The sequence below is a fragment of the Bombina bombina genome, chromosome 7 (genome assembly GCF_027579735.1).
Source record: "Bombina bombina isolate aBomBom1 chromosome 7, aBomBom1.pri, whole genome shotgun sequence".
NCBI lineage: Eukaryota > Metazoa > Chordata > Amphibia > Anura > Bombinatoridae > Bombina > Bombina bombina.
In genome coordinates this window covers 101517511-101545288 of record NC_069505.1, presented here as the reverse complement: position 1 = coordinate 101545288, position 27778 = coordinate 101517511, and the positions used below count along the sequence as shown (strand labels likewise).

At 41.1% G+C, this 27778-nt stretch overlaps 2 protein-coding genes across 4 annotated transcripts in view; both read right to left on the bottom strand.

Moving 5' to 3' along the window:
* The window catches only part of SLC25A22 (solute carrier family 25 member 22), a 202772-nt gene that overhangs the window by 107811 nt on the left and 67183 nt on the right, over nt 1-27778 (bottom strand). Inside the window, exon 3 of the mRNA XM_053720217.1 lies at nt 26981-27106. Within this exon, the coding sequence (XP_053576192.1) occupies nt 26981-27106 (126 nt within the window). The remainder of the gene's footprint in view (nt 1-26980; nt 27107-27778) is intronic.
* On the bottom strand, nt 161-27101 carry BMT2 (base methyltransferase of 25S rRNA 2 homolog). 3 transcript variants are annotated; one of them, XM_053720216.1, is made up of 2 exons: nt 26981-27101; nt 161-1423 (listed from the first exon to the last, which is right to left on the bottom strand). In XM_053720216.1, exons 1-2 carry the CDS (start codon nt 27003-27005, stop codon nt 246-248), a joined length of 1203 nt encoding a protein of 400 aa, XP_053576191.1. In that variant the 5' UTR covers nt 27006-27101; the 3' UTR covers nt 161-245. The 3 variants fall into 3 exon arrangements, with proteins under 3 accessions (XP_053576191.1, XP_053576189.1, XP_053576190.1); XM_053720214.1 differs by lacking the exon at nt 26981-27101 and adding an exon at nt 2528-2609; XM_053720215.1 differs by lacking the exon at nt 26981-27101 and adding an exon at nt 2277-2486.

Sequence of the window (27778 nt, the reverse complement as noted above, 5' to 3'; positions counted from 1 at the left end):
GCCGCAATGCGCTTCTGAAAAGACCAGGCCCGCTCAGTAGAGCCAGGAGCGGCGTTCTACAAATTTCTACTTTGGCATTAAAAATCTTTCAAATACTTTAAAGTATAAAGTTGGCACTAAATTAATGTTATATAGTTCTGCACTATGTGCAGAAGTATATAACATTATTGTTTAGGTTTACTGCCCATTTAAGATTGTAATTTTGGCATTAAAGCCTCTTAGGCTTTAGGCAGATCCAGATGATCCTAGCTGAATAGCAGTATGGGGTCCTCCATATCATAGAAAGGCATTGAGTTGGATTGATTTTCTTCAGCGTCTGAATCGTAAGGAGTGTCCGGTAGCTCTGTAAAAGTACATGCTACCTGTTCATCTTCAAGTTCAGAACGTGTGTAACAAGGGCTACAATATTCATCATCCTCAAAAGAATTGAAATCTTGAGGAATATACAACATATCGGGATAGTTCCTAGTAAGCAAGTCACTTGTTGTTTTAAGTGATGTTTTTCTAAAACACATTAGATGCATGTGAGAAAACTTTGAATAAATCATACGTTTAAAGCCAAGAGATTCAATTGCTATTTTCCAGCTCTTCATCATCACGGCATGACGATTTTGATGGGATGAATCTGGGGTGATAATGAGCAGCAAACCATTCAGTGCAAGGAGTTCATGGGCTTTTTTACAGCAAATCCAACGCTGGTAACATGACGGAAAGTATGAAAGTAACAAGGAGAAAATAACCACATGAAAAAGTTCAGCAGGCAAAGAATCAATAGGACTTTTAAGGTGCATCAGGAAGGCATCAACTGCATCAGGTGCAAGCTGAAGAGGTTGCTGTATTTGCAGGTTAAGGAAGTCGCATTTGTATACGGTCTCAACAGCAGGGATAATGTCAATACCCACAGCCAAGAAATCTTCATACTTTAAAAATGGGTTGTAACAGCTTCCAACATCAAGTAACCGTATTTTTCCCGGGAGATGAAATTCATGATCTGGAGTTTTGACAGAAAGCCCTAAATTAGCAAATAAAACTTCATGACACTTTGGAGAGTTTGGAGTGTCGTTTAAAGCAGCCCTGCGTGCATCTTTTTCCAATGCTTTTCTCTTTCCTCCATTGAAAAAATACTCTTGGCACACACCAAGACACCATTCAATACGACCTTCACCTTCACACTTTTTTGCCCAGTGATTATCTGCTAAGTTTTTCATTGCTACAGCATATTCACTAAGTCTTCCTTCATCTCGGCAGTGCTCCAGCCAAATCTTTTCAAAATCACCAGCTTCTCTGTATTTCCTGCGTAGCTGACGGTGCACACTTTTCACTACCCCGGACAGCTTCTCCTGTTCCAGCTTAAACTCTTGCGAATACGGTGGTGCCCCGGCGCCTTCATCTTCCTGGTGTTTACTGTTGATTACCTCGCGACCTGTCCGAAAAATGACGATATCTTTACTCCTCAAGAATGAAAACAAAATAGGTTTAGTTAAATTAACAATGTCCTCAGCTAAGCAGTTGTAAGGATTGCTTTGTATTCAAAGCTCCAGGAACACCCTTTTAAATGGGCTGGACTCTCTCTGTCTCTTTCACTGGGAAGTCTGTTTCTGCTACCTATTATTAATCTTTTCACTAGTAAATTTCAGCATAGGTTGTGATTTCAACCAGCAAAAGCAGCATTTCAAATTGCAAATTAAAGGTAAATGTGTTATTTGCAAACAATTTAATATACTACAGCAGCTAAAATAGATAATTAGGAAAATTACAATACATTGATGCTTTAAATGGACACTGAACCCAATTATTATTATTATTTATTTATTTATTTAGTGATTCAGATAGAGCATGAAATTTTAAGCAACTTTCTAATTTACTCCTGTTATCAAATTTTCTTTATTCTTTTGGTATCTTTATTTGAAATGCAAGAATGAAAGTTTAGATGCCGGACCATTTTTGGTGAACAATCCTGGGTTGTCCTTGCTGATCACTTCATCCACCAATAAAAAAAAGTGCTTTCCAGAGGTCTGAACCAAAAAAAGCTTAGATGCCTTCTTTTTTAAATAAAGATAGCAAAAGAACGAAGAAAAATTGATAATAGGAGTAAATTAGAATATTGCTTAAAATTGCATGCTCTATCTGAATCACGGAAGAAAAAATTTGGGTTCAGTGTCCCTTTAAGCATCAGAGCATTTGCTTTAAAAACTATAATACATTTTAACATCAATTATGAAACACTTCATATCCCTTATTAAAAAAAAAAATATCTGAAATTTAGTTCATCTCACCAGAGTAAGTGCTCTGTGAACAGTTATAGCTTCTGTCCATCTGCAAGTTTAGAAAAAAATAGCTAATCAGCATCAGCAGTGCTAAGCTTGTTCATTGTTTTGCTGTGATCTCATCTTCACTGAAATCTCAGGAGATTTCATAGTAAACTTCCTTAAAGGGACACTTGTCTTCTAATAATCCCTTAAACCTACTTTTTCTTATTGGTAAAAATAAAGTAATCACTGCTGTCTATTTGATCTGTTCCTCTTACCCCAAACTGTTGAAGGAGATTGTTTTGAAGTACAGTGTTGATCCAGTGCTTGATTTTCTATGTAAGCTGCCATATTGTAACATACCTTACAGGGGCACAGCAGTCACATGATGCAGTCACATGACACACACAGCATCTGTGAGCTGCAGTTTCTGAACATACATATTTATTTGTCACTCACATTATAAATGTATTAGCTGTCCCCATCTAATACACATATTATGCAGAACAATTGAAATAAAATGCTTTATAAGAACTGTTTATGTTTTTAACGACCCCCTCCCCCACAGTTTTACTCGGCTTCAGGGCAGGCACTATTGTCGGAAATCATTTGTAAGCTCTGTGAGGGAGAGAGGGAGGGGGAGGCTCTCAGACACGCTGGATATACTGATATACTCCGTGCAGAAGATTTCTGCTTCTTATGACCTCTCCTGCTTATGTACCAGCTAATGTGATCAGTTAGTAATGATCGTCTGTTTTATTTACCAATGTGATCTGCTCCTGTCACACCCTCTGATGATCACACACAGAGTTCTGCTCTAGTGACTGTGTCTTGGCAGAGGGTGTGACGAGCAGATCACACAGCTAAATAAAACAGACGATCATCACTAACTGATCACATTAGCTAGTACAAGTGCTTTACATAAGCAGGAGCGGTCATAAGAAGCAGAAATCTTCTGCAAGGAGTATATCAGTATATCCAGCGTCTGAGAGCCTCCCTCTCCCCCTCACAGAGATTACAAATAATTTACGACAATAGTGCCTGAATAGGCTTACCATCATTTTTAGAGGTGAAACTGGGACCACCTGGTGCAGTGCCAGTAGGGGTGTGGTCAGGAACGTGGTCAAGGGGGGGGGAATTACCGGTCCTTTTAAAGTAGTAGCTTTTATGTGTGTAATGTTTCGTGGATACTCTACCCTTCCGCAGTCAAACAAGTGAATCACACAGTTTAAATAGACCATAACACCACCCCCTAGTGAAAAAGGCACCATTAAGTTGTCATGGCAAATCATTAATTTAAATCTCAGATTCTAAATAATGCCAAACATCAAGCATAATTATCACTTTCATAATTTAATATCTGCAGTGTAATATGAGTTTTATGTGTCTAATTAAGGAACAGAGCCAAATACTGATAAGGCATAAATACAATATTGAATGAAAGTAAAAAAGAAACACGTACCTGCTAAAGCTGTTTAAGAGGCTACTCTATACCATAATGCAGGAAGATTATAGCTAAAATGCTATTCTGCATGAAGTAAAGCAAGATCCAGGCCAACAATCCTGCCTGTATGCACTTCCTGGTCATACCCATATGATTCCCCTAAAGGTGTATTACCGGCAATGTCACCAGGGGTCGGGGGGTTAAATTCTTAGAAAAATAAACCAAGTAGTACTACAAAATTAAAAAACCCTATGCTGCTAACTAAGCCTGTATTACTAAATGTAAACTTTGAAGGACACAAACATTAAGCTAAGCAGGGCTGTATGTAACAAAGTACCAGCATCCAACTATGCTGGAGAGCCACAGTCCAGTCATTTTGAATAATGTGTCTGGGTTTCAGGTGGTCTGAAACCCGGACACATGATTTGAAACCTGGAGGTGGCAACCCTACTGGGACAGAATGAACAACCGGGTGGGACACTGGGACAGCGCCTCCAAACTGGGACAATCCCAGTAAAAGTGGGACTTCTGGTAAGCCTATGCCTGAAGTTCACTGGAAACGGCTTTTGCTTAGAGCATAAAACTTGTGGGCAATTTGAAGAGTAAAACTGTGGGGGGAGTTAAAAACATAAACAGTGCTTATAAAGAATTTTATTTCAATTTTCTTCCATTAAAAAAAATGTGCCCAGTCTTTTATATTTACAATTGTTGAGTCACCAGATCCTACTGAGCATGTGCAAGAATTCACAGACTATACGTATATGCATTTGTGATTGGCTGATTGCTATCACATGGTACAAGGGGAGTGGAAATATACATAACTTTGAAATTTGTTATAAAAAAATCTACTACTCCTTTGAAGTTCAGACTAAGTGCAATTGCATTGTCTTGTTATCTTGCATTTGTTGATTATGCAAATCTAATGTGTTGACTGGTCCTCTATGTGTAACAAATAATATGCTGTGTGTGTCATGTGACTGCTGTGCCCCTGTAAGGTACGTTACAATATGGCAGCTTACATAGTAGAATCAAGCACTGGATCAACACTGTACTTCAAAACAATCTTTGTCAACAGTTTGGGGTAAAAGGAACAGATAAACTAGACAGCCGTGATTATTTTATTTTTATTAATAAGAAAAAGTAGGTTTTAGCATTTTTCATCAGGTGTTAAATGTCCCTTTAAACTGAACAGGAAAATAACATGACTCTGCCTGCACATGCACACTCTCTTGCAAGTCCTGGGACTAGCATCCTGATTGGCTGCTTAGAGGTTGTTGTTTTTAACAGTGGGGTGTGAATACTTACATATTTAAGTTCAAATATATTCCTTTTTTACATAGAGATGTTCACTTTCAAGTTGTTCAACATTTGGGTATCATGTCCCTTTAAAGTGAATGTAAAGTATGACGAATGAGTTCCCGGTTTTTAAAAATCCTATTAAAAACAGGGGCACTTTCATTCATCAAACTTTACATTTCACTGGTTTTGTTAAAATACCTTTTCTTCTTGAAAGCCGCTCCAGTGCTTCCCCAGACCGTCGCAAGTCTCTTAATACGTCACCAATGATGAATCCGGCTTTCTCCAATCACGCCCGCCAGAGCAAACATTGCCTGAGGCCACGCCGTGATTGGACGAAGCCGGAATCGTCATTGCTGACGTATGAAAAGGCTTGCGACGGGCGGGGGAAGCGCTGGAGCGGCGTTCAAGAAGAAAAGGTAAATATTTTAACAAAACCAGTGAAATGTAAAGTTTGATGAATGAAAGTGCCCCTTTTTCTAATAGGATTTTTTAAAACTGGGCACACATTCGTCAAACTTTACATTCATTTTAACCCTTTGCAGAGGTTAAAAATATGAGAGTCGGCCATGTGTTTAACAAACAGGTTAAAACATAACATCTTGATTTACAATTGCTATATATATATATATATATCAAATCCGCTGACACAGCTACAAAATATGGCTTAACACCCTATTGATATGAGCAACAGTTAGATGCAATAAAATACTTCTGACAAACGAGATGCTAATGTGTGAATCATCTTGTCTGCCAGATCCCTTGAGAAATTAATAGATAACATTTTATTGTAAACCAGGTGCTCACTTGGGGGCGTTCACTATTTTTCAGAAGTAGAAGAATAATCGCTTGCAGTTTATTAGGATATGAATGCCAGTTTATCCTTCTTTTTACCCTGTATATTATAATTAATCTCACCAAGGATGTGTATCTTATTAAACCATTTAAATGCATTTTAACAATGATTCCCTACTGACAGTTTTTGCAAATAAAATAGGAATCCAAAGTGAATAAAACACTATTTTAATTTCAAATGTGATTCCCCTTAACATTATGCAAATGTAATTTAATTTACTAGGCAGATTAATATTTCTGTTCCTAACAATAATGGTGCTATGAGAATGATTTGAAACACTTAAAGAGACAGTCAAGTCCAAAATAAACTTTCATGATTCAAATGGGGCATATCATTTTAAACAACTTTCCAATTTACTTTTAACAGCAATTTTGCATTGTTCTCTTGGTATTCTTATTTAAAAGCTAAATTTAGGAGGTTTGTATGGCTAATTTCTTAGACCTTGAAGGCCGCCTCTAATCTGAATGCATTTTGACAGTTTTTCACCACTAGAGGGCGTTAGTTCATGTGTTTCATATAGATAACATTGAGCTCACACACATGAATTTACTGAGGAGTGAGCACTGATTGGCTAAAATGCAAGTCTGTCAAAAGAACTGAAAAGGGGGCAGTTTGCAGAGGCTTAGATACAAGGTAATTACAGAGATAAAACATGTATTTTTATAACAGTGTTGGTTATGCAAAACAGGGGAATGGGTAATAAAGGGATTATCTATCTTTGTAAACAACAAAAACAGAATTTATGTTTACCTGATAAATTACTTTCTCCAACAGTGTGTCCGGTCCACGGCGTCATCCTTACTTGTGGGATATTCTCTTCCCCAACAGGAAATGGCAAAGAGCCCAGCAAAGCTGGTCACATGATCCCTCCTAGGCTCCGCCTACCCCAGTCATTCGACCGACGTTAAGGAGGAATATTTGCATAGGAGAAACCATATGATACCGTGGTGACTGTAGTTAAAGAAAATAAATTATCAGACCTGATTAAAAAACCAGGGCGGGCCGTGGACCGGACACACCGTTGGAGAAAGTAATTTATCAGGTAAACATAAATTCTGTTTTCTCCAACATAGGTGTGTCCGGTCCACGGCGTCATCCTTACTTGTGGGAACCAATACCAAAGCTTTAGGACACGGATGAAGGGAGGGAGCAAATCAGGTCACCTAAATGGAAGGCACCACGGCTTGCAAAACCTTTCTCCCAAAAATAGCCTCAGAAGAAGCAAAAGTATCAAATTTGTAAAATTTAGTAAAAGTGTGCAGTGAAGACCAAGTCGCTGCCCTACATATCTGATCAACAGAAGCCTCGTTCTTGAAGGCCCATGTGGAAGCCACAGTCCTAGTGGAATGAGCTGTGATTCTTTCAGGAGGCTGCCGTCCGGCAGTCTCGTAAGCCAATCTGATGATGCTTTTAATCCAAAAAGAGAGAGAGGTAGAAGTTGCTTTTTGACCTCTCCTTTTACCAGAATAAACAACAAACAAAGAAGATGTTTGTCTAAAATCCTTTGTAGCATCTAAATAGAATTTTAGAGCGCGAACAACATCCAAATTGTGCAACAAACGTTCCTTCTTCGAAACTGGTTTCGGGCACAAAGAAGGCACGACTATCTCCTGGTTAATGTTTTTGTTAGAAACAACTTTTGGAAGAAAACCAGGTTTAGTACGTAAAACCACCTTATCTGCATGGAACACCAGATAAGGAGGAGAACACTGCAGAGCAGATAATTCTGAAACTCTTCTAGCAGAAGAAATTGCAACCAAAAACAAAACTTTCCAAGATAATAACTTAATATCAACGGAATGTAAGGGTTCAAACGGAACCCCCTGAAGAACTGAAAGAACTAAGTTGAGACTCCAAGGAGGAGTCAAAGGTTTGTAAACAGGCTTGATTCTAACCAGAGCCTGAACAAAGGCTTGAACATCTGGCACAGCTGCCAGCTTTTTGTGAAGTAACACAGACAAGGCAGAAATCTGTCCCTTCAAGGAACTTGCAGATAATCCTTTCTCCAATCCTTCTTGAAGAAAGGATAGAATCTTAGGAATCTTAACCTTGTCCCAAGGGAATCCTTTAGATTCACACCAACAGATATATTTTTTCCATATTTTGTGGTAAATTTTTCTAGTTACAGGCTTTCTGGCCTGAACAAGAGTATCAATAACAGAATCTGAGAACCCTCGTTTTGATAAGATCAAGCGTTCAATCTCCAAGCAGTCAGCTGGAGTGAGACCAGATTCGGATGTTCGAACGGACCTTGAACAAGAAGGTCTCGTCTCAAAGGTAGCTTCCATGGTGGAGCCGATGACATATTCACCAGATCTGCATACCAAGTCCTGCGTGGCCACGCAGGAGCTATCAAGATCACCGACGCCCTCTCCTGATTGATCCTGGCTACCAGCCTGGGGATGAGAGGAAACGGCGGGAATACATAAGCTAGTTTGAAGGTCCAAGGTGCTACTAGTGCATCTACTAGAGTCGCCTTGGGATCCCTGGATCTGGACCCGTAGCAAGGAACCTTGAAGTTCTGACGAGAGGCCATGAGATCCATGTCTGGAATGCCCCACAGTTGAGTAATTTGGGCAAAGATTTCCGGATGGAGTTCCCACTCCCCCGGATGCAATGTCTGACGACTCAGAAAATCCGCTTCCCAATTTTCCACTCCTGGGATGTGGATTGCAGACAGGTGGCAGGAGTGAGTCTCCGCCCATTGAATGATTTTGGTCACTTCTTCCATCGCCAGGGAACTCCTTGTTCCCCCCTGATGGTTGATGTACGCAACAGTCGTCATGTTGTCTGATTGAAACCGTATGAACTTGGCCTTTGCTAGCTGAGGCCAAGCCTTGAGAGCATGGAATATCGCTCTCAGTTCCAGAATATTTATCGGTAGAAGAGATTCTTCCCGAGACCAAAGACCCTGAGCTTTCAGGGATCCCCAGACCGCGCCCCAGCCCATCAGACTGGCGTCGGTCGTGACAATGACCCACTCTGGTCTGCGGAAGGTCATCCCTTGTGACAGGTTGTCCAGGGACAGCCACCAACGGAGTGAGTCTCTGGTCCTCTGATTTACTTGTATCTTCGGAGACAAGTCTGTATAGTCCCCATTCCACTGACTGAGCATGCACAGTTGTAATGGTCGTAGATGAATGCGCGCAAAAGGAACTATGTCCATTGCCGCTACCATCAAACCTATTACTTCCATGCACTGCGCTATGGAAGGAAGAGGAACGGAATGAAGTGTTTGACAAGAGTTTAGAAGTTTTGTTTTTCTGGCCTCTGTCAGAAAAATCCTCATTTCTAAGGAGTCTATTATTGTTCCCAAGAAGGGAACCCTTGTCGACGGAGATAGAGAACTCTTTTCCACGTTCACTTTCCATCCGTGAGATCTGAGAAAGGCCAGGACTATGTCTGTGTGAGCCTTTGCTTGAGGAAGGGACGACGCTTGAATCAGAATGTCGTCCAAGTAAGGTACTACTGCAATGCCCCTTGGTCTTAGCACCGCTAGAAGGGACCCTAGTACCTTTGTGAAAATCCTTGGAGCAGTGGCTAATCCGAAAGGAAGCGCCACGAACTGGTAATGCTTGTCCAGGAATGCGAACCTTAGGAACCGATGATGTTCCTTGTGGATAGGAATATGTAGATACGCATCCTTTAAATCCACCGTGGTCATGAATTGACCTTCCTGGATGGAAGGAAGAATTGTTCGAATGGTTTCCATTTTGAACGATGGAACCTTGAGAAACTTGTTTAAGATCTTGAGATCTAAGATTGGTCTGAACGTTCCCTCTTTTTTGGGAACTATGAACAGATTGGAGTAGAACCCCATCCCTTGTTCTCCTAATGGAACAGGATGAATCACTCCCATTTTTAACAGGTCTTCTACACAATGTAAGAATGCCTGTCTCTTTATGTGGTCTGAAGACAATTGAGACCTGTGGAACCTCCCCCTTGGGGGGAGCCCCTTGAATTCCAGAAGATAACCTTGGGAGACTATTTCTAGTGCCCAAGGATCCAGAACATCTCTTGCCCAAGCCTGAGCGAAGAGAGAGAGTCTGCCCCCCACCAGATCCGGTCCCGGATCGGGGGCCAACATTTCATGCTGTCTTGGTAGCAGTGGCAGGTTTCTTGGCCTGCTTTCCCTTGTTCCAGCCTTGCATTGGTCTCCAGGCTGGCTTGGCTTGAGAAGTATTACCCTCTTGCTTAGTGGACGTAGCACTTGGGGCTGGTCCGTTTCTACGAAAGGGACGAAAATTAGGTTTATTTTTGGCCTTGAAAGACCTATCCTGAGGAAGGGCGTGGCCCTTACCCCCAGTGATATCAGAGATAATCTCTTTCAAGTCAGGGCCAAACAGCGTTTTCCCCTTGAAAGGAATGTTAAGGAGTTTGTTCTTGGAAGACGCATCCGCTGACCAAGATTTCAACCAAAGCGCTCTGCGCGCCACAATAGCAAACCCAGAATTCTTCGCCGCTAACCTAGCCAATTGCAAAGTGGCGTCTAGGGTGAAAGAATTAGCCAATTTGAGAGCACGGATTCTGTCCATAATCTCCTCATAAGGAGGAGAATCACTATCGATCGCCTTTACTAGCTCATCGAACCAGAAACACGCGGCTGTAGTGACAGGGACAATGCATGAAATTGGTTGTAGAAGGTAACCTTGCTGAACAAACATCTTTTTAAGCAAACCTTCTAATTTTTTATCCATAGGATCTTTGAAAGCACAACTATCTTCTATGGGTATAGTGGTGCGTTTGTTTAAAGTAGAAACCGCTCCCTCGACCTTGGGGACTGTCTGCCATAAGTCCTTTCTGGGGTCGACCATAGGAAACAATTTTTTAAATATGGGGGGAGGGACGAAAGGTATACCGGGCCTTTCCCATTCTTTATTTACAATGTCCGCCACCCGCTTGGGTATAGGAAAAGCTTCTGGGAGCCCCGGGACCTCTAGGAACTTGTCCATTTTACATAGTTTCTCTGGGATGATCAAATTCTCACAATCATCTAGAGTGGATAATACCTCCTTAAGCAGAGCGCGGAGATGTTCCAACTTAAATTTAAATGTAATCACATCGGGTTCAGCTTGTTGAGAAATTTTCCCTGAATCTGAAATTTCTCCCTCAGACAAAACCTCCCTGGCCCCCTCAGACTGGTGTAGGGGCATTTCAGAACCATTATCATCAGCGTCCTCATGCTCTTCAGTATCTAAAACAGAGCAGTCGCGCTTACGCTGATAAGTGGGCATTTTGGCTAAAATGTTTTTGATAGAATTATCCATTACAGCCGTTAATTGTTGCATAGTAAGGAGTATTGGCGCGCTAGATGTACTAGGGGCCTCCTGAGTGGGCAAGACTCGTGTAGACGAAGGAGGGAATGATGCAGTACCATGCTTACTCCCCTCACTTGAGGAATCATCTTGGGCATCATTATCATTGTCACATAAATCACATTTATTTAAATGAGAAGGAACCTTGGCTTCCCCACATTCAGAACACAGTCTATCTGGTAGTTCAGACATGTTAAACAGGCATAAACTTGATAACAAAGTACAAAAAACGTTTTAAAATAAAACCGTTACTGTCACTTTAAATTTTAAACTGAACACACTTTATTACTGCAATTGCGAAAAAGTATGAAGGAATTGTTCAAAATTCACCAAAATTTCACCACAGTGTCTTAAAGCCTTAAAAGTATTGCACACCAAATTTGGAAGCTTTAACCCTTAAAATAACGGAACCGGAGCCGTTTTTAACTTTAACCCCTTTACAGTCCCTGGTATCTGCTTTGCTGAGACCCAACCAAGCCCAAAGGGGAATACGATACCAAATGACGCCTTCAGAAAGTCTTTTCTATGTATCAGAGCTCCTCACACATGCGACTGCATGTCATGCTTCTCAAAAACAAGTGCGCAATACCGGCGCGAAAATGAGGCTCTGCCTATGATTAGGGAAAGCCCCTAGAGAATAAGGTGTCTAAAACAATGCCTACCGATATTATTTTACAAAAATACCCAGATTAAATGATTCCTCAAGGCTAAATATGTGTTATATATGAATCGATTTAGCCCAGAAAATGTCTACAGTCTTAATAAGCCCTTGTGAAGCCCTTATTTACTGACTGAATAAAAATGGCTTACCGGATCCCATAGGGAAAATGACAGCTTCCAGCATTACATCGTCTTGTTAGAATGTGTCATACCTCAAGCAGCAAAAGACTGCTCACTGTTCCCCCAACTGAAGTTAATTCCTCTCAACAGTCCTGTGTGGAACAGCCATGGATTTTAGTAACGGTTGCTAAAATCATTTTCCTCTTACAAACAGAAATCTTCATCTCTTTTCTGTTTCAGAGTAAATAGTACATACCAGCACTATTTTAAAATAACAAACTCTTGATTGAATAATAAAAACTACAGTTAAACACTAAAAAACTCTAAGCCATCTCCGTGGAGATGTTGCCTGTACAACGGCAAAGAGAATGACTGGGGTAGGCGGAGCCTAGGAGGGATCATGTGACCAGCTTTGCTGGGCTCTTTGCCATTTCCTGTTGGGGAAGAGAATATCCCACAAGTAAGGATGACGCCGTGGACCGGACACACCTATGTTGGAGAAAATTCTGGTGTTGACTGTCCCTTTAATATATTAATTTCAGTGTTGGTGAGGTAACAGAACCAGGCATCTCCTCTGTTTTTTTGTTGTTTTTGACAAATCACAGGGTATTTAAAAAAAATTTGCTCACTTTAGTATTCCTAATAATGTCCATTTCAAACCTGGTTAGGTTTGGTTACTAATTTTTATGGACTTTGTTTTTGTAAAACATCTGCATGCAAAACAAGTTTTAAAAGCATTTAAAAACAAACAAACTAATTAAACACAAAAAAAACAAACGTTGAAATGAAATGACCTATATTTGCAAACCCAAATTTTTTCTTTCATGATTCAGATAGAGCATGAAATTTTGAACAACTTTTTAATTTACTGCTATTGTCAATTTTTCTTCGTTCACTCGCTATCTTTATTTTAAAATCGGGAATGTAAATCTTAGCAGCCAGCCCATTTTAGGTTCAGCACCATGGATAGCGCTTGTTTATTGGAGGCTTACATTTACCCACCAATAAGCAAGCATAACCCAGGTTCTCAAACAAAAATGGGCCGGCTCCTATGCACCACATTCCTGCTTTTTAAATAAAGATAGGAAGAGAACGAAGAAAAAATAATAGGAGTAAATTAGAAAGTTGCTTAAAATTGCATGCTCTATCTGAATGATGAAATAAAAAATTTAATTAGTTTGTTTTTAAATGCTTTTAAAACTTTTGTTTTGCATGTAGATGTTTTACAATGTAGTGATTGATGCATAAATAAAACATTGATTTTAAAGGGACACTCAAGTCAAAATTACATTTTCATGATTCAGATAGAGCGTGCAATTTTAAACAACTTTCCAATTTCTTCCATTAGCAAAATGTGCACAGTCTCTTTATATTTACATTTTTTCAGTCACCAGCTCCTACTGAGCATGTGCAAGAATTCACAGGATATACGTATATGCATTTGTGATTGGCTGATGGCTCTAACATGATACAGGAGGAGTGGAAATAGACATAACTTTGACATTTGTCAGAATAAAATCTACTTCTCATTTGAAGTTCAGACTAAATGGTATTGCATTGTCTTGTTATCACACTTTTGTTGATTATGCAAATCTACTGTATTTTACTGGTCCTTTAATGCCCTTTTAAAGTCAGTTTTAGACTGGCTATGAACTATGGAACACTGTATCATATGTACTTATCCGTGTTCAATTCAGGGTGCGCAGGGTATTGCCCATCCCAAATTAGCTTTAACCTCCACTTAGGTATACGTAGTCAGTAATGCAATAAGAAAATGCTAATATGCATTGAGCATTTTCATATTACCCTTTAAAAGGACACTAAACACTAAGTACATTTTATGCACCTTCCTCTAATCATGGGTGCTGCCATTTTGGAACCTAGGTCACACTGCAGGTATCTGAAGAAGGAGTTACTGCACATGTGCAAACACATCAGCACCGGAATGCAGTGAAAGCTAGATTTCAACATGGCGGCACCAATGAATAGAGGGAGGCAGGGAATAACCTCAATACTATGTTTAAAAAATGTATTTAATGTTTTAACCCCTTAACGATCAAGGACGTCCTCCATTGGATGTGACTTAATGACCAAGGACGTGCCTGGCACATCCTCTGCGGTTTGAAGCTCTGGAAGCAATCCTGATCTCTTCCAGCAGCTTTTAAGGTATTGCAGTGATGCCTCGATATTGAGGCATCACTGCAATACCTTTCTCCAACATAGGTGTGTCCGGTCCACGGCGTCATCCTTACTTGTGGGATATTCTCTTCCCCAACAGGAAATGGCAAAGAGCCCAGCAAAGCTGGTCACATGATCCCTCCTAGGCTCCGCCTACCCCAGTCATTCTCTTTGCCGTTGTACAGGCAACATCTCCACGGAGATGGCTTAGAGTTTTTTAGTGTTTAACTGTAGTTTTTATTATTCAATCAAGAGTTTGTTATCTTCTGGAATTCAAGGGACTTCCCCCAAGGGGGAGGTTCCACAGGTCTCAGTTGTCTTCAGACCACATAAAAAGACAGGCATTCTTACATTGTGTAGAAGACCTGTTAAAAATGGGAGTGATTCATCCTGTTCCATTAAGAGAACAAGGGATGGGGTTCTACTCCAATCTGTTTATAGTTCCCAAGAAAGAGGGAACGTTCAGACCAATCTTGGATCTCAAGATCTTAAACAAGTTTCTCAAGGTTCCATCGTTCAAGATGGAAACCATTCGAACAATTCTTCCTTCCATCCAGGAAGGTCAATTCATGACCACGGTGGATTTAAAGGATGCGTATCTACATATTCCTATCCACAAGGAACATCATCAGTTCCTGAGGTTCGCATTCCTGGACAAACATTACCAGTTCGTGGCGCTTCCTTTCGGATTAGCCACTGCTCCAAGGATTTTCACAAAGGTACTAGGGTCCCTTCTAGCTGTGCTAAGACCAAGGGGCATTGCTGTAGTACCTTACTTGGACGACATTCTGATTCAAGCGTCGTCCCTTCCTCAAGCAAAGGCTCACACGGACATTGTCCTGGCCTTTCTCAGATCTCACGGATGGAAAGTGAACGTGGAAAAGAGTTCTCTATCTCCGTCAACAAGGGTTCCCTTCTTGGGAACCATAATAGACTCCTTAGAAATGAGGATTTTTCTGACAGAGGCCAGAAAAACAAAACTTCTAGACTCTTGTCGGATACTTCATTCCGTTCCTCTTCCTTCCATAGCTCAGTGCATGGAAGTGATCGGGTTGATGGTAGCGGCAATGGACATAGTTCCTTTTGCACGCATTCATCTAAGACCATTACAACTGTGCATGCTCAGTCAGTGGAATGGGGACTATACAGACTTGTCTCCGAAGATACAAGTAAATCAGAGGACCAGAGACTCACTCCGTTGGTGGCTGTCCCTGGACAACCTGTCACGAGGGATGACATTCCGCAGACCAGAGTGGGTCATTGTCACGACCGACGCCAGTCTGATGGGCTGGGGCGCGGTCTGGGGATCCCTGAAAGCTCAGGGTCTTTGGTCTCGGGAAGAATCTCTTCTACCGATAAATATTCTGGAACTGAGAGCGATATTCAATGCTCTCAAGGCTTGGCCTCAGCTAGCGAGGGCCAAGTTCATACGGTTTCAATCAGACAACATGACAACTGTTGCGTACATCAACCATCAGGGGGGAACAAGGAGTTCCCTGGCGATGGAAGAAGTGACCAAAATCATTCTATGGGCGGAGTTTCACTCCTGCCACCTGTCTGCTATCCACATCCCAGGAGTGGAAAATTGGGAAGCGGATTTTCTGAGTCGTCAGACATTGCATCCGGGGGAGTGGGAACTCCATCCGGAAATCTTTGCCCAAGTCACTCAGCTGTGGGGCATTCCAGACATGGATCTGATGGCCTCTCGTCAGAACTTCAAAGTTCCTTGCTACGGGTCCAGATCCAGGGATCCCAAGGCGGCTCTAGTGGATGCACTAGTAGCACCTTGGACCTTCAAACTAGCTTATGTGTTCCCGCCGTTTCCTCTCATCCCCAGGCTGGTAGCCAGGATCAATCAGGAGAGGGCGTCGGTGATCTTGATAGCTCCTGCGTGGCCACGCAGGACTTGGTATGCAGATCTGGTGAATATGTCATCGGCTCCACCTTGGAAGCTACCTTTGAGACGAGACCTTCTTGTTCAGGGTCCGTTCGAACATCCGAATCTGGTTTCACTCCAGCTGACTGCTTGGAGATTGAACGCTTGATCTTATCGAAGCGAGGGTTCTCAGATCCTGTTATCGATACTCTTGTTCAGGCCAGAAAGCCTGTAACTAGAAAGATTTACCACAAAATTTGGAAAAAATATATCTGTTGGTGTGAATCTAAAGGATTCCCTTGGGACAAGGTTAAGATTCCTAGGATTCTATCCTTCCTTCAAGAAGGATTGGAAAAAGGTTTATCTGCAAGTTCCCTGAAGGGACAGATTTCTGCCTTGTCTGTGTTACTTCACAAAAAGCTGGCCGCTGTGCCAGATGTTCAAGCTTTTGTTCAGGCTCTGGTTAGAATTAAGCCTGTTTACAAACCTTTGACTCCTCCTTGGAGTCTCAATTTAGTTCTTTCAGTTCTTCAGGGGGTTCCGTTTGAACCCTTGCATTCCGTTGATATTAAGTTATTATCTTGGAAAGTTTTGTTTTTAGTTGCAATTTCTTCTGCTAGAAGAGTTTCAGAATTATCTGCTCTGCAGTGTTCTCCTCCTTATCTGGTGTTCCATGCAGATAAGGTGGTTTTACGTACTAAACCTGGTTTTCTTCCAAAAGTTGTTTCTAACAAAAACATTAACCAGGAGATTATCGTACCTTCTCTGTGTCCGAAACCAGTTTCGAAGAAGGAACGTTTGTTGCACAATTTGGATGTTGTTCGCGCTCTAAAATTCTATTTAGATGCTACAAAGGATTTTAGACAAACATCTTCCTTGTTTGTTGTTTATTCCGGTAAAAGGAGAGGTCAAAAAGCAACTTCTACCTCTCTCTCTTTTTGGATTAAAAGCATCATCAGATTGGCTTACGAGACTGCCGGACGGCAGCCTCCCGAAAGAATCACAGCTCATTCCACTAGGGCTGTGGCTTCCACATGGGCCTTCAAGAACGAGGCTTCTGTTGATCAGATATGTAGGGCAGCGACTTGGTCTTCACTGCACACTTTTACCAAATTTTACAAGTTTGATACTTTTGCTTCTTCTGAGGCTATTTTTGGGAGAAAGGTTTTGCAAGCCGTGGTGCCTTCCATTTAGGTGACCTGATTTGCTCCCTCCCTTCATCCGTGTCCTAAAGCTTTGGTATTGGTTCCCACAAGTAAGGATGACGCCGTGGACCGGACACACCTATGTTGGAGAAAACAGAATTTATGTTTACCTGATAAATTACTTTCTCCAACGGTGTGTCCGGTCCACGGCCCGCCCTGGTTTTTTTAATCAGGTCTGATAATTTATTTTCTTTAACTACAGTCACCACGGTACCATATGGTTTCTCCTATGCAAATATTCCTCCTTAACGTCGGTCGAATGACTGGGGTAGGCGGAGCCTAGGAGGGATCATGTGACCAGCTTTGCTGGGCTCTTTGCCATTTCCTGTTGGGGAAGAGAATATCCCACAAGTAAGGATGACGCCGTGGACCGGACACACCGTTGGAGAAAGTAATTTATCAGGTAAACATAAATTCTGTTTTTTTGGCACACCGATGCAGAGAGAGCCACTCTGTGGCCTTCCCTGCATCGGCCAGCGATGGTGCTGATCGTTAGTGGGTAGGAGCAGCTGCAGGGAGGCGGGTGGGGGGCCCATCGCTGGGAATCTTCCGGCCAGCAGTCGGAAAAAATTGTCGGGTGCGCGCAGGAGCGATCTTGTGCTTAAAAAATTTGAAGTGGTGGGAGAGGGTGGTGGTTGTGGGTAGGAGAGGAGGGGGGAAATTATTTTTCAAAATAGGTCTGGGAGGGGGTAGGGTATGGAGGGGGATCAATGAGTTTGGGGGCTAAGGGGGATCCTACACAGCAGAATATATATATATTTTTGAATTATTTTTTTTTTTAAAAGACTTATTTTAGTACTGGTAGACTTTCTGCCAGTACTTAAGATGGTGGGGACAATTGTGGGGTGGGGGAGGGATGAGAGCCATTTGGGAGGGATCAGGGGGTGGGATGTGTCAGATGGGAGGAAAATATCTACACTAAAGCTCAAATTAACCCTTCAAGCTCCCTACAAGCTACCTAATTAACCCAGTCACTGCTGGGCATAATACAAGTGTGGTGCACAGCGGCAATAATACAAGTAATTAGAAGCGGCCTTCTAATTACCAAAAAGCAACGCCAAAGCCATATATGTCTGCTATTTCTGAACAAAGGGGATCCCAGAGAAGCATTTACAACCATTTGTGCCATAATTGCACAAGCTGTTTGTAAATAATTTCAGCGAGAAACCCAAAGTTAGTGAAAAAGTTAATTATTTTATTTTATTTTATTGAATTTGGCGGTGAAATGGTGGCATGAAATATATCAAAATGAGCCTAGATCATTACTTTGTGTTGTCTACTACACTACAGCTAAAATTAACCCTATAAGCTCCCTTCAAGCTACCTAATTAACCCCTTCACTGCTGGGCCTAATACAAGTATGGTGCGCAGCGGCATTTAGCGACCTTCTAATTACCAAAAAAGTAATGCCACAGCCATAAATGTCTGCTATTTCTGAATAAAGGGGATCCAGAGAAGCATTTACGACCATTTGTGCCATAATTGCACAAGTTGTTTGTAAATAATTTCAGTAAGAAACCTAAAGTTTGTGAAAAAGTGAACGATTTTTTTTATTTGATCGCATTTGGCGGTGAAATGGTGGCATAAAATATACCAAAATGGACCTAGATCAATACTTTGGGTTGTCTACTAAAAAAAAAATTTAGACATGTCAAGCGATATTCAGGGATTCCTGACAGTGTTCCAATGTAACTATCGCTAATTTTGAAAAAAATGGTTTGGAAATAAAGTGCTACTTGTATTTATTGCCCTATAACTTGCAAAAAAAGCAAAGAACCTGTAAACATTGGGTATTTCTAAACTCAGGACAAAATTTAGAAACTATTTAGCATGGTTGTTTTTGGTGGTTGTAGATGTGTAACAGATTTTTGGGTTAAAGTTAGAAAAAGTGTGTTTTTTTACCATTTTTTCAACATATTTTATATATTTTTTTATAGTAAATTATAAGATATGATGAAAATAATGGTATCTTTAGATTAAGTCCGTTTAATGGCGAGAAAAACGGTATATAATATGTAAATGAGTAAGAGGAAAATTAAAGCTAAACACAAACACAGCAGAAATGTACAAATAGCCTTGGTCCCAAACGGTCAGAAAATGGAAAAGTGCTGTGGTCACTAAGGGGTTAAAGGGATACTAAACCCATTTTTTTTTCTTTAATGATGTAGATAGAGCACTAAATTTTAAGCAGCGTTCTAATTTACTCCTATTATCAAATTTTCTTCGTTTTCTTGGTATCTTTACTTGAATAAGCAGGAATCTAAGCCAAGGAGACGGCCCATTTTTGGTTCAGCACCTGGATTGTGCTTGCCGATTGGTGGCTTAATATACCCACCAATCAGCAAGCGCTATCCAGGGCTCTAAACAAAAAATGGGCCGGTTTCTTAGCTTAGATTCTTGCTTTTTCAAATAAAGATACCAAGAGAATGAAGAAAACTTGATAATAGGAGTAAATTAGAAAGTTGCTTAAAATTGCATTCTCTATCTGAATAATGAAAGAAAAAAATTGGTTTTAGTATCCCTTTAAGTGAGGACTGGTGGATATGATCTCACCAGAGTTAAGATTTGTATTGTGTCTAGCCCACAAGAGGCTATTGTTTCAAATGAATGGCCTTTAAATTATGTTTTAATAAATAAGAAAAATAGATTAAATTGCAAGAATGTAATCTGGCCCCCTATTGGCCAATATACTCATGGGAACTGACCTTATTAGCCAATGAGAGCTTGTTTTACTGACGATCTCTCATATATATTTTAAGCAGCTTCCATTTGCTCAATTGTTCCATGACTGAATAACTCCATCATTGATCATTAAGAGGTTAATATTTTATTCTATTATTATTCTGTCTAACAGGATGCAAACTTCTCTTTAATTATTTTCCACCCTCTTTACTTAAAGGGCCATGATACCCAAATGTTGAAACACCTGAAAGTGATGCAGCATAGCTGTAAAAAGCTGACTAGAAAATATCACCTGAACATCTCTATGTAAAAAAGGAACATATTTTACCTCACACCCCATTGTAAAGGACTTTAAGCAGCAAATCAGTATGTCTATCCCGGGAGGCAAGGGAGTGAGCTTCATGCACACTCATCTTATTTCCCTATTCAGTTTAAGAAAGTTTACTATGCAATCTCATGAGAGTTAAGTGAAATCTCATAACATCACAGTAAGAGAGTTAATGACCTCAGCACTATTGATGCTGATTGGCTGCAGTTCATTTCTTTCTTTCTTTCTTTTTTTTTTTTTTAACCTGCAGCTGAACAGCAGCTGAATTATAACTTTTTACACAGGACTTACTCTGGTGAGCTGAGGAAATTGTAAGGTAAAAACAGAATTTATGCTTACGTGATAAATTTCTGTCTCTTGTGATGTATCGAGTCCACGGATTCATTCATACTTATGGGATATTCTCCTTCCCTACAGGAAGTGGCAGAGAGAGCACCCACAGCAGAGCTGTCCATATAGCTCCTCCCTTAGCTCCACCCCCTTCGACCGAAGGCTAGGAAGAAAAAGGAGAAACTATAGGGTGCAGTGGTGACTGAAGTTTTTTAAATAAAAATATACTACCTGTCTTAAATAGACAGGGCGGGCCGTGGACTCGATACATCACAAGAGAAAGAAATTTATCAGGTAAGCATAAATTCTGTTTTCTCTTGTAAGATGTATCGAGTCCACGGATTCATCCATACTTATGGGATACCAATACCAAAGCTTTAGGACACGGATGAAGGGAGGGACAAGACAGGTACCTTAAACGGAAGGCACCACTGCTTGTAGAACCTTTCTCCCAAAATAGCCTCTGAAGAAGCAAAAGTATCAAATTTGTAAAATTTGGAAAAAGTATGAAGCGAAGACCAAGTCGCCGCCTTACAAATCTGTTCAACAGAAGCCTCATTTTTAAAAGCCAATGTTGAAGCCACTGCTCTAGTAGAATGAGCAGTAATTCTTTCCAGAGGCTGCTGGCCAGCAGTCTCATAAGCATAGAAACAACCTTAGGAAGAAACCCAGGTTTGGTACGCAAAACCACCTTATCTGCATGGAAAACTAGGTAATGTGAGTCACACTGTAAAGCAGATAACTCAGAAACTCTTCGAGCCGAAGAGATAGCTACTAACAACAAAACTTTCCAAGATAGAAGCTTAAAGGGACAGTATACTGTAAAATAGTTTTTCCCTTAATGTGTTTACAATTGCTTTTTTTTACCAACTGCAGAGTAAAAAATGTATGAAAATTAGCTTTTTAAGGTTTATTTGTGTATTTTAAAGCTCAGATTTTGTGTTTTGAAGCCACAACCTAATAAAATGGGTTGAGCTTGTAGGTATAATCAGATCTCATTACTGTATCACATTGTGTACATATACCTGCTTCTTTATCTTATATCTGTCCTTAAAACAATCACCAGTACTTTGAGAGAACAATGGAAAATCAACATTGTATTACCTTATCTCTGCTATATCCGACTGGGAGTGTAATTTCTTCTGCTGGCTGTGTTTACAAAGCTTATCTATAGCTGGTACGCGCGGCCACAAACTTTCAGAATAGGTGGGGATACCACATGCTAAATTAACAATTTTAAATGCCAATATAATGGTAAAGGAGCTACTTGTAAACAATTTAATACACTCCAGCAGGTAAAGTGGATCCTTGGGAACAAATTAAAGGGGATAACATTTTTGAGTAAACTGTCCCTTTAATATCTATGGAATGCATAGGTTCAAACGGAACCCCTTGAAGAACTTTAAGAACCAAGTTTAGGCTCCATGGCGGAGCAACAGGTTTAAATACAGGCTTGATCCTGACCAAGGCCTGACTAAATGCTTGAACGACTGGAACATCTGCCAGACGTTTATGTAAAAGAATAGATAAAGCAGATATTTGTCCCTTTAAGGAACTATCTGATAATCCCTTCTCCAATCCTTCTTGGAGAAAGGACAAAATTCTAGGAATCCTAATCTTACTCCATGAGTAACCCTTGGATTCACACCAACAAAGATATTTGCGCCAAATCTTATGATAGATTTTCCTGGTAACAGGCTTTCTAGCCTGAATCAGGGTATCAATGACCAACTCAGAGAAACCACGCTTTGATAGAATCAGGCGTTCAATCTCCAAGCAGTCAGACGCAGAGAAATTAGATTTGGATGCTTGAACGGACCTTGGATTAGAAGGTCCTGCCTCATTGGCAGAGTCCACGGTGGAACAGATGACATGTCCACCAGGTCTGCATACCAAGTCCTGCGTAGCCACGCAGGCGCTATCAGAATCACCGAAGCTCTCTCCTGCTTTATTCTGGCAACCAGATTTGGGAGGAGAGGAAAAGGTGGAAATACATAAGCCAGATTGAAGGACCAGGGCACTGCTAGAGCATCTATCAGTACCACCTGGGGATCCCGGGACCTGGACCCGTAACAAGGAAGTTTGGCGTTCTGATGGGACGCCGTCAGATCCAATTCTGGTGTGCCCCATAGCTGAGTCAGCTGGGCAAATACCTCCGGATGGAGCTCCCACTCACCCGGATGAAAAGTCTGACGACTTAGGAAATCCGCCTCCCAGTTCCCTACCCCTGGGATATGGATTGATGAGAGATGGCAAGAGTGATCCTCCGCCCATCGGATTATTTTGGTTACCTCCATCATCGCTAGAGAACTCAGTGTTCCTCCTTGATGATTGATATAGGCTACAGTCGTGATGTTGTCCGACTGAAATCTGATGAATTTGGCCGCAGCTAGCTGAGGCCACGCCTGAAGTGCATTGAATATCGCTCTCAGTTCTAGAATGTTTATCGGGAGGAGAGATTCCTCCCGAGACCATAAGCCCTGTGCTTTCAGGGATTTCCAAACTGCACCCCAGCCTAGCAGGCTGGCATCTGTCGTTACTATGAGCCACTCTGGCCTGCGGAAACACATTCCCTGAGACAGGTGGTCCTGAGACAACCACCAGAGAAGAGAATCTCTGGTCTCTTGGTCCAGATGGAGTTGAGGAGATAAATCTGCATAATCCCCATTCCACTGTTTGAGCATGCATAGTTGCAGTGGTCTGAGGTGTAGGCGGGCATAAGGAACTATGTCCATTGCCGCTACCATGAGTCCGATTACCTCCGCTCGGCAAGTGATTAAAAGTTTCGATTTTCTGACCTCCGTCAGAAATATTTTCATTTCTAATGAGTCTATCAGAGTCCCTAGGAAGGAAACTCTTGTGAGAGGGATGAGCGAACTCTTTTTAATGTTCACCTTCCACCCGTGAGATCTCAGAAAAGCCAACACGATGTCCGTGTGAGACTTGGCTAGCTGGAAAGTCGACGCCTGAATTAAGATGTCGTCTAGATAAGGCGCCACTGCTATACCCCGCGGTCTTAGAACCACCAAAAGGGACCCTAGCACCTTTGTGAAAATTCTGGGAGCCGTGGCCAACCCGAAGGGAAGGGCCACAAACTGGTAATGCCTGTCCAGAAAGGCGAATCTGAGGAATTGATGATGATCTCTGTGAATAGGAATGTGTAGATACGCATCCTTTAAGTCCAAATAGTCTCCATCTTGAAAGATGGTACTCTGAGGAATTTGTTTAGAATTTTTAGATCCAAGATTGGTCTGAAAGTTCCCTCTTTTTTGGGAACCACAAGCAGGTTTGAGTAAAACCCTAGCCCTTGTTCCGCTTTTGGAACTGGGCGGATCACTCCCATGGTATGTAGGTCTTCTACACAGCGTAAGAACGCCTCTCTCTTTGTCTGGTTTGCAGACAATTGAGAAATGTGAAATCTCCCCCTTGGGGGGAGTCTTTGAAGTCCAGAAGATACCCTTGGGACACAATTTCTAAGGCCCAGGAATCGTGAAAATCTCTTGCCCAAGCCTGAGCAAAGAGAGAGAGTCTGCCCCCTACTAGATCCTGTCCCGGATCGGGGGCTACCCCTTCATGCTGTCTTAGAGGCAGCAGCAGGCTTCTTGGCCTGTTTACCTTTGTTCCAAGCCTGGTTAGGTCTCCAGACTGACTTGGATTGGACAGAATTCCCCTCTTGCTTTGCTGCAGGGGAAGCTGAAGCGGGACCACCCTTGAAGTTCCGAAAGGAACGAAAATTATTTTGTTTTATCCTCATCTTATTTGTTTTATCCTGAGGGAGGGCATAGCCTTTCCCTCCAGTGATGTCTGAAATAATTTCTTTCAGTGCAGGCCCGAATAGGGTCTTTCCTTTGAAAGGGATGTTCAACAATTTAGATTTTGATGACACATCAGCAGACCAGGACTTAAGCCATAACGCCCTGCGTGCTAAAATGGCAAAACCTGAATTCTTTGCCGCTAATTTAGATTTGGAAAGCGGCATCTGTAATGAAAGAATTAGCCAACTTAAGGGCCTTAATTCTATCCATAATATCTTCTAATGGAGTCTCCACCTGGAGAGCCTCTTCTAGAGCCTCAAACCAGAAAGCAGCTGCAGTAGTTACAGGAACAATGCATGCAATAGGTTGGAGAAGAAAACCTTGATGAACAAAAATTTTCTTTAGGAGACCCTCTAATTTTTTATCCATAGGATCTTTGAAAGCACAACTGTCTTCGATAGGTATAGTTGTACGCTTAGCAAGAGTAGAAATAGCTCCCTCCACCTTAGGAACAGTCTGCCACGAGTCCTGTATGGTGTCAGATATGGGAAACATTTTCTTAAAAACAGGAGGGGGAGCAAACCTAGTACCTGGTCTATCCCACTCCTTGGTAACAATAGTCACAATCCTCTTAGGGACTGGAAAAACATCAGTGTAAACAGGAACCTCTAAGTATCTGTCCATTTTACACAACTTCTCTGGGCCCACTATAGGGTCACAATCGTCTAGAGTAGCTAATACCTCCTTGAGCAATAAGCGGAGGTGTTCAAGCTTAAATTTAAAGGCCGTCATATCAGAATCTGTCTGAGGGAGTGTCTTTCCTGAATCAGAAATCTCTCCCTCAGATAACAAATCCCCTACCCCTACTTCAGAACATTGTGAGGGTATATCGGATATGGCTACTAAAGCGTCAGACGGCTCAGCATTTGTTCTTAACCCAGAGCTGTCACGCTTTCCTTGTAACCAGGCAGTTTAGAGAAAACCTCTGTGAGGGTTTTATTCATAACTGTGGCCATGTCTTGTAAAGTAAATGAATTAGACGCACTAGAGGTACTTGGCGTCACTTGTGCGGACGTTACTGGTTGTGACACTTGGGGGGAGCTAGATGCTAAACCCTCATTTCCTTCTAACTGAGAATCATCTATTGCAATATTTTTAAGTGCTAAAATATGCTCTTTATAATTTATATACATATCAGTGCAAGTGGGACACATTCTAAGAGGGGGTTCCACAATGGCTTCTAAACACATAGAACAAGGATTTTCCTTGGTGTCAGACATGTTAAACAGGCTAGTAATGAAACAAACAAGCTTGGAAAACCCTTTAATCAAAGAAAATAACACTTTAAACAAAAACTGTACTGTGCCTTTAAGAGAAAAAAAGCTGCACAAACTCTGCAAAACAGTATAAAAAAGCAGTAAACAAAACGAAATTTTTACAGTAGCATCATAAAGCCTTAGTAACTTTGCACCTCTATGCAAATAAACAATTAACCCCTTAATGTAAAAACCGGATTGAAAAAAACTTCAAAACCGGTAAAATAACGTTCAGCACCTTGCCACAGCTCTGCTGTGGCGCCTACCTGCCCTTTAGGAACGATTTGTGGGGAAAAAACCTCTTTACAGCCCTCAAATACAGCAGGAATTTCTGGAGAAGTAGCTGGATGCTTCTGAGGTAAATAAACTGCAACTGAAAATAGGCCCCTCCCACCTCACTCGATGTTATGGGGCCTAAAAAACACCACAGAGTGTTTCTTAAACTAGCCATGTGGGTTAATAACCCTTAAACAAGCCACAAAGACCCCTTAAAGTCCCTCAAAAAACGTTTAATTTGTAATTAAACCAAAACGTTTTTTCCTATTAGTGTCACCAGTAACTATGAGCCCTTTATGCAAGCTTGGATTCCTCTTTTACTGAATATAATGAGCTTACCTTTCCCTCATGGGGATATTGCCAGCCATTTCTAGAAATAACACAGTCTGTCTAGAAAAAAATAGACTGAACATACCTTAATGCAGTTTAGCCTGCAAACTGTTAGAACAGCAGTGGATCTTAGTTACAAAATGCTAAGATCATCATCCTCCTTGCAGAAATCTTCATCCCTTTTCTGCCAGAGAGTAAATAGTACACACTGGTACCATTTAAAATAACAAACTTTTGCTTGAGAAAATAAAAACTAACATTTTTGTCACCACACTCACTTTGCCCTTCCTAGCAGTTAAGCAGGCAGAGAGAATGACTGGGGTGGAGCTAAATGGACAGCTCTGCTGTGGGTGCTCTCTCTGCCACTTCCTGTAGGGAAGGAGAATATCCCATAAGAATGGATGAATCCGTGGACTCGATACATCTTACAAGAGAAATATCTTCTTTTTTTACTTAGAGATGCTCAGGTGATATTTTCATGTCAGCTTTTTACAGTTATGCTGCATCAGTTTCAAGTGATTTAGCAGATGAGAATGATGTCCCTTTAATTTCAAGACTGTTTTATTACAAAGTGAGAAAGTTAATGCAGAGGAACTGGCAGCTGTGATAGAATCCTGTGAGGGATAACCGTTAGATCTATTAATTTATTATAGAAATTAAAGTGTACCAAACTTTACACTAAAAATAAGAGTGATTTGATTGATTTAAGTAACCATGGTAATAGCATTCACTAATCAAACTTTATTGCTCACTATTGTACTTACATGCTGGTATACATGCGCTGGCCATTTTGCTGGTTCTGCAACCTAGTTTTGGCCAAGTCAATTGGAAAAACACAGGTCACACCGATTAGTCCGGCTATTCCTCCATTTATAAGCTTGGCAGGCAAACTGCAAACAGAATATGGATATTGTAAGACAGACATCCCCAACAAAAAAATGACACAAAACTTTTTTTCCCAATATCAACTTTGCTACTGGTACCCAAGATGACAAATTTGTTTTTCTTTCCGGAGTTATTGTGAAAGTCATTAACGGAAATGTTTACCAGGCTTCTACTTATTTTGTAGTAAACCTCAAGATTTTATATGGAATAGGCTGACCCCTTTTATAAGCACAAACGACTATTATCTTTATAAAAGGTAGATTTTACTCAGAAGTTTAAAGCAAATACCTCACTTTCACGTAAAATAGATATGTGGATTTGTGCACCGCAAGCCTCAATTGTCTCTTTATAGAGCTGGATTTAATCTTCGAAAGTACCACACAATGAGATCTAGACTTCCACAAAAAAACAGCACTATAAATTATACCCTAAACAAAAAGGTGAGTATTAGAATCTCTACAATTCAGTTCAAAGGATCCATTGAGTCCAGTGCAGCTTCTTAGGGTGATGTTTCCTAGTCACCACAAAACGATACTACAAAAAAAACAAGAGAAGCTCAGATTTAAATCCACTGTCGCTAGTAACCTGTGGCGACCTCGGCAGGACCGTAGGGAGACGGAACCCTCTAATGGGAACAGTAGATGTTTGTAAGAAGTGGAAGAATTCCGGGTACACTG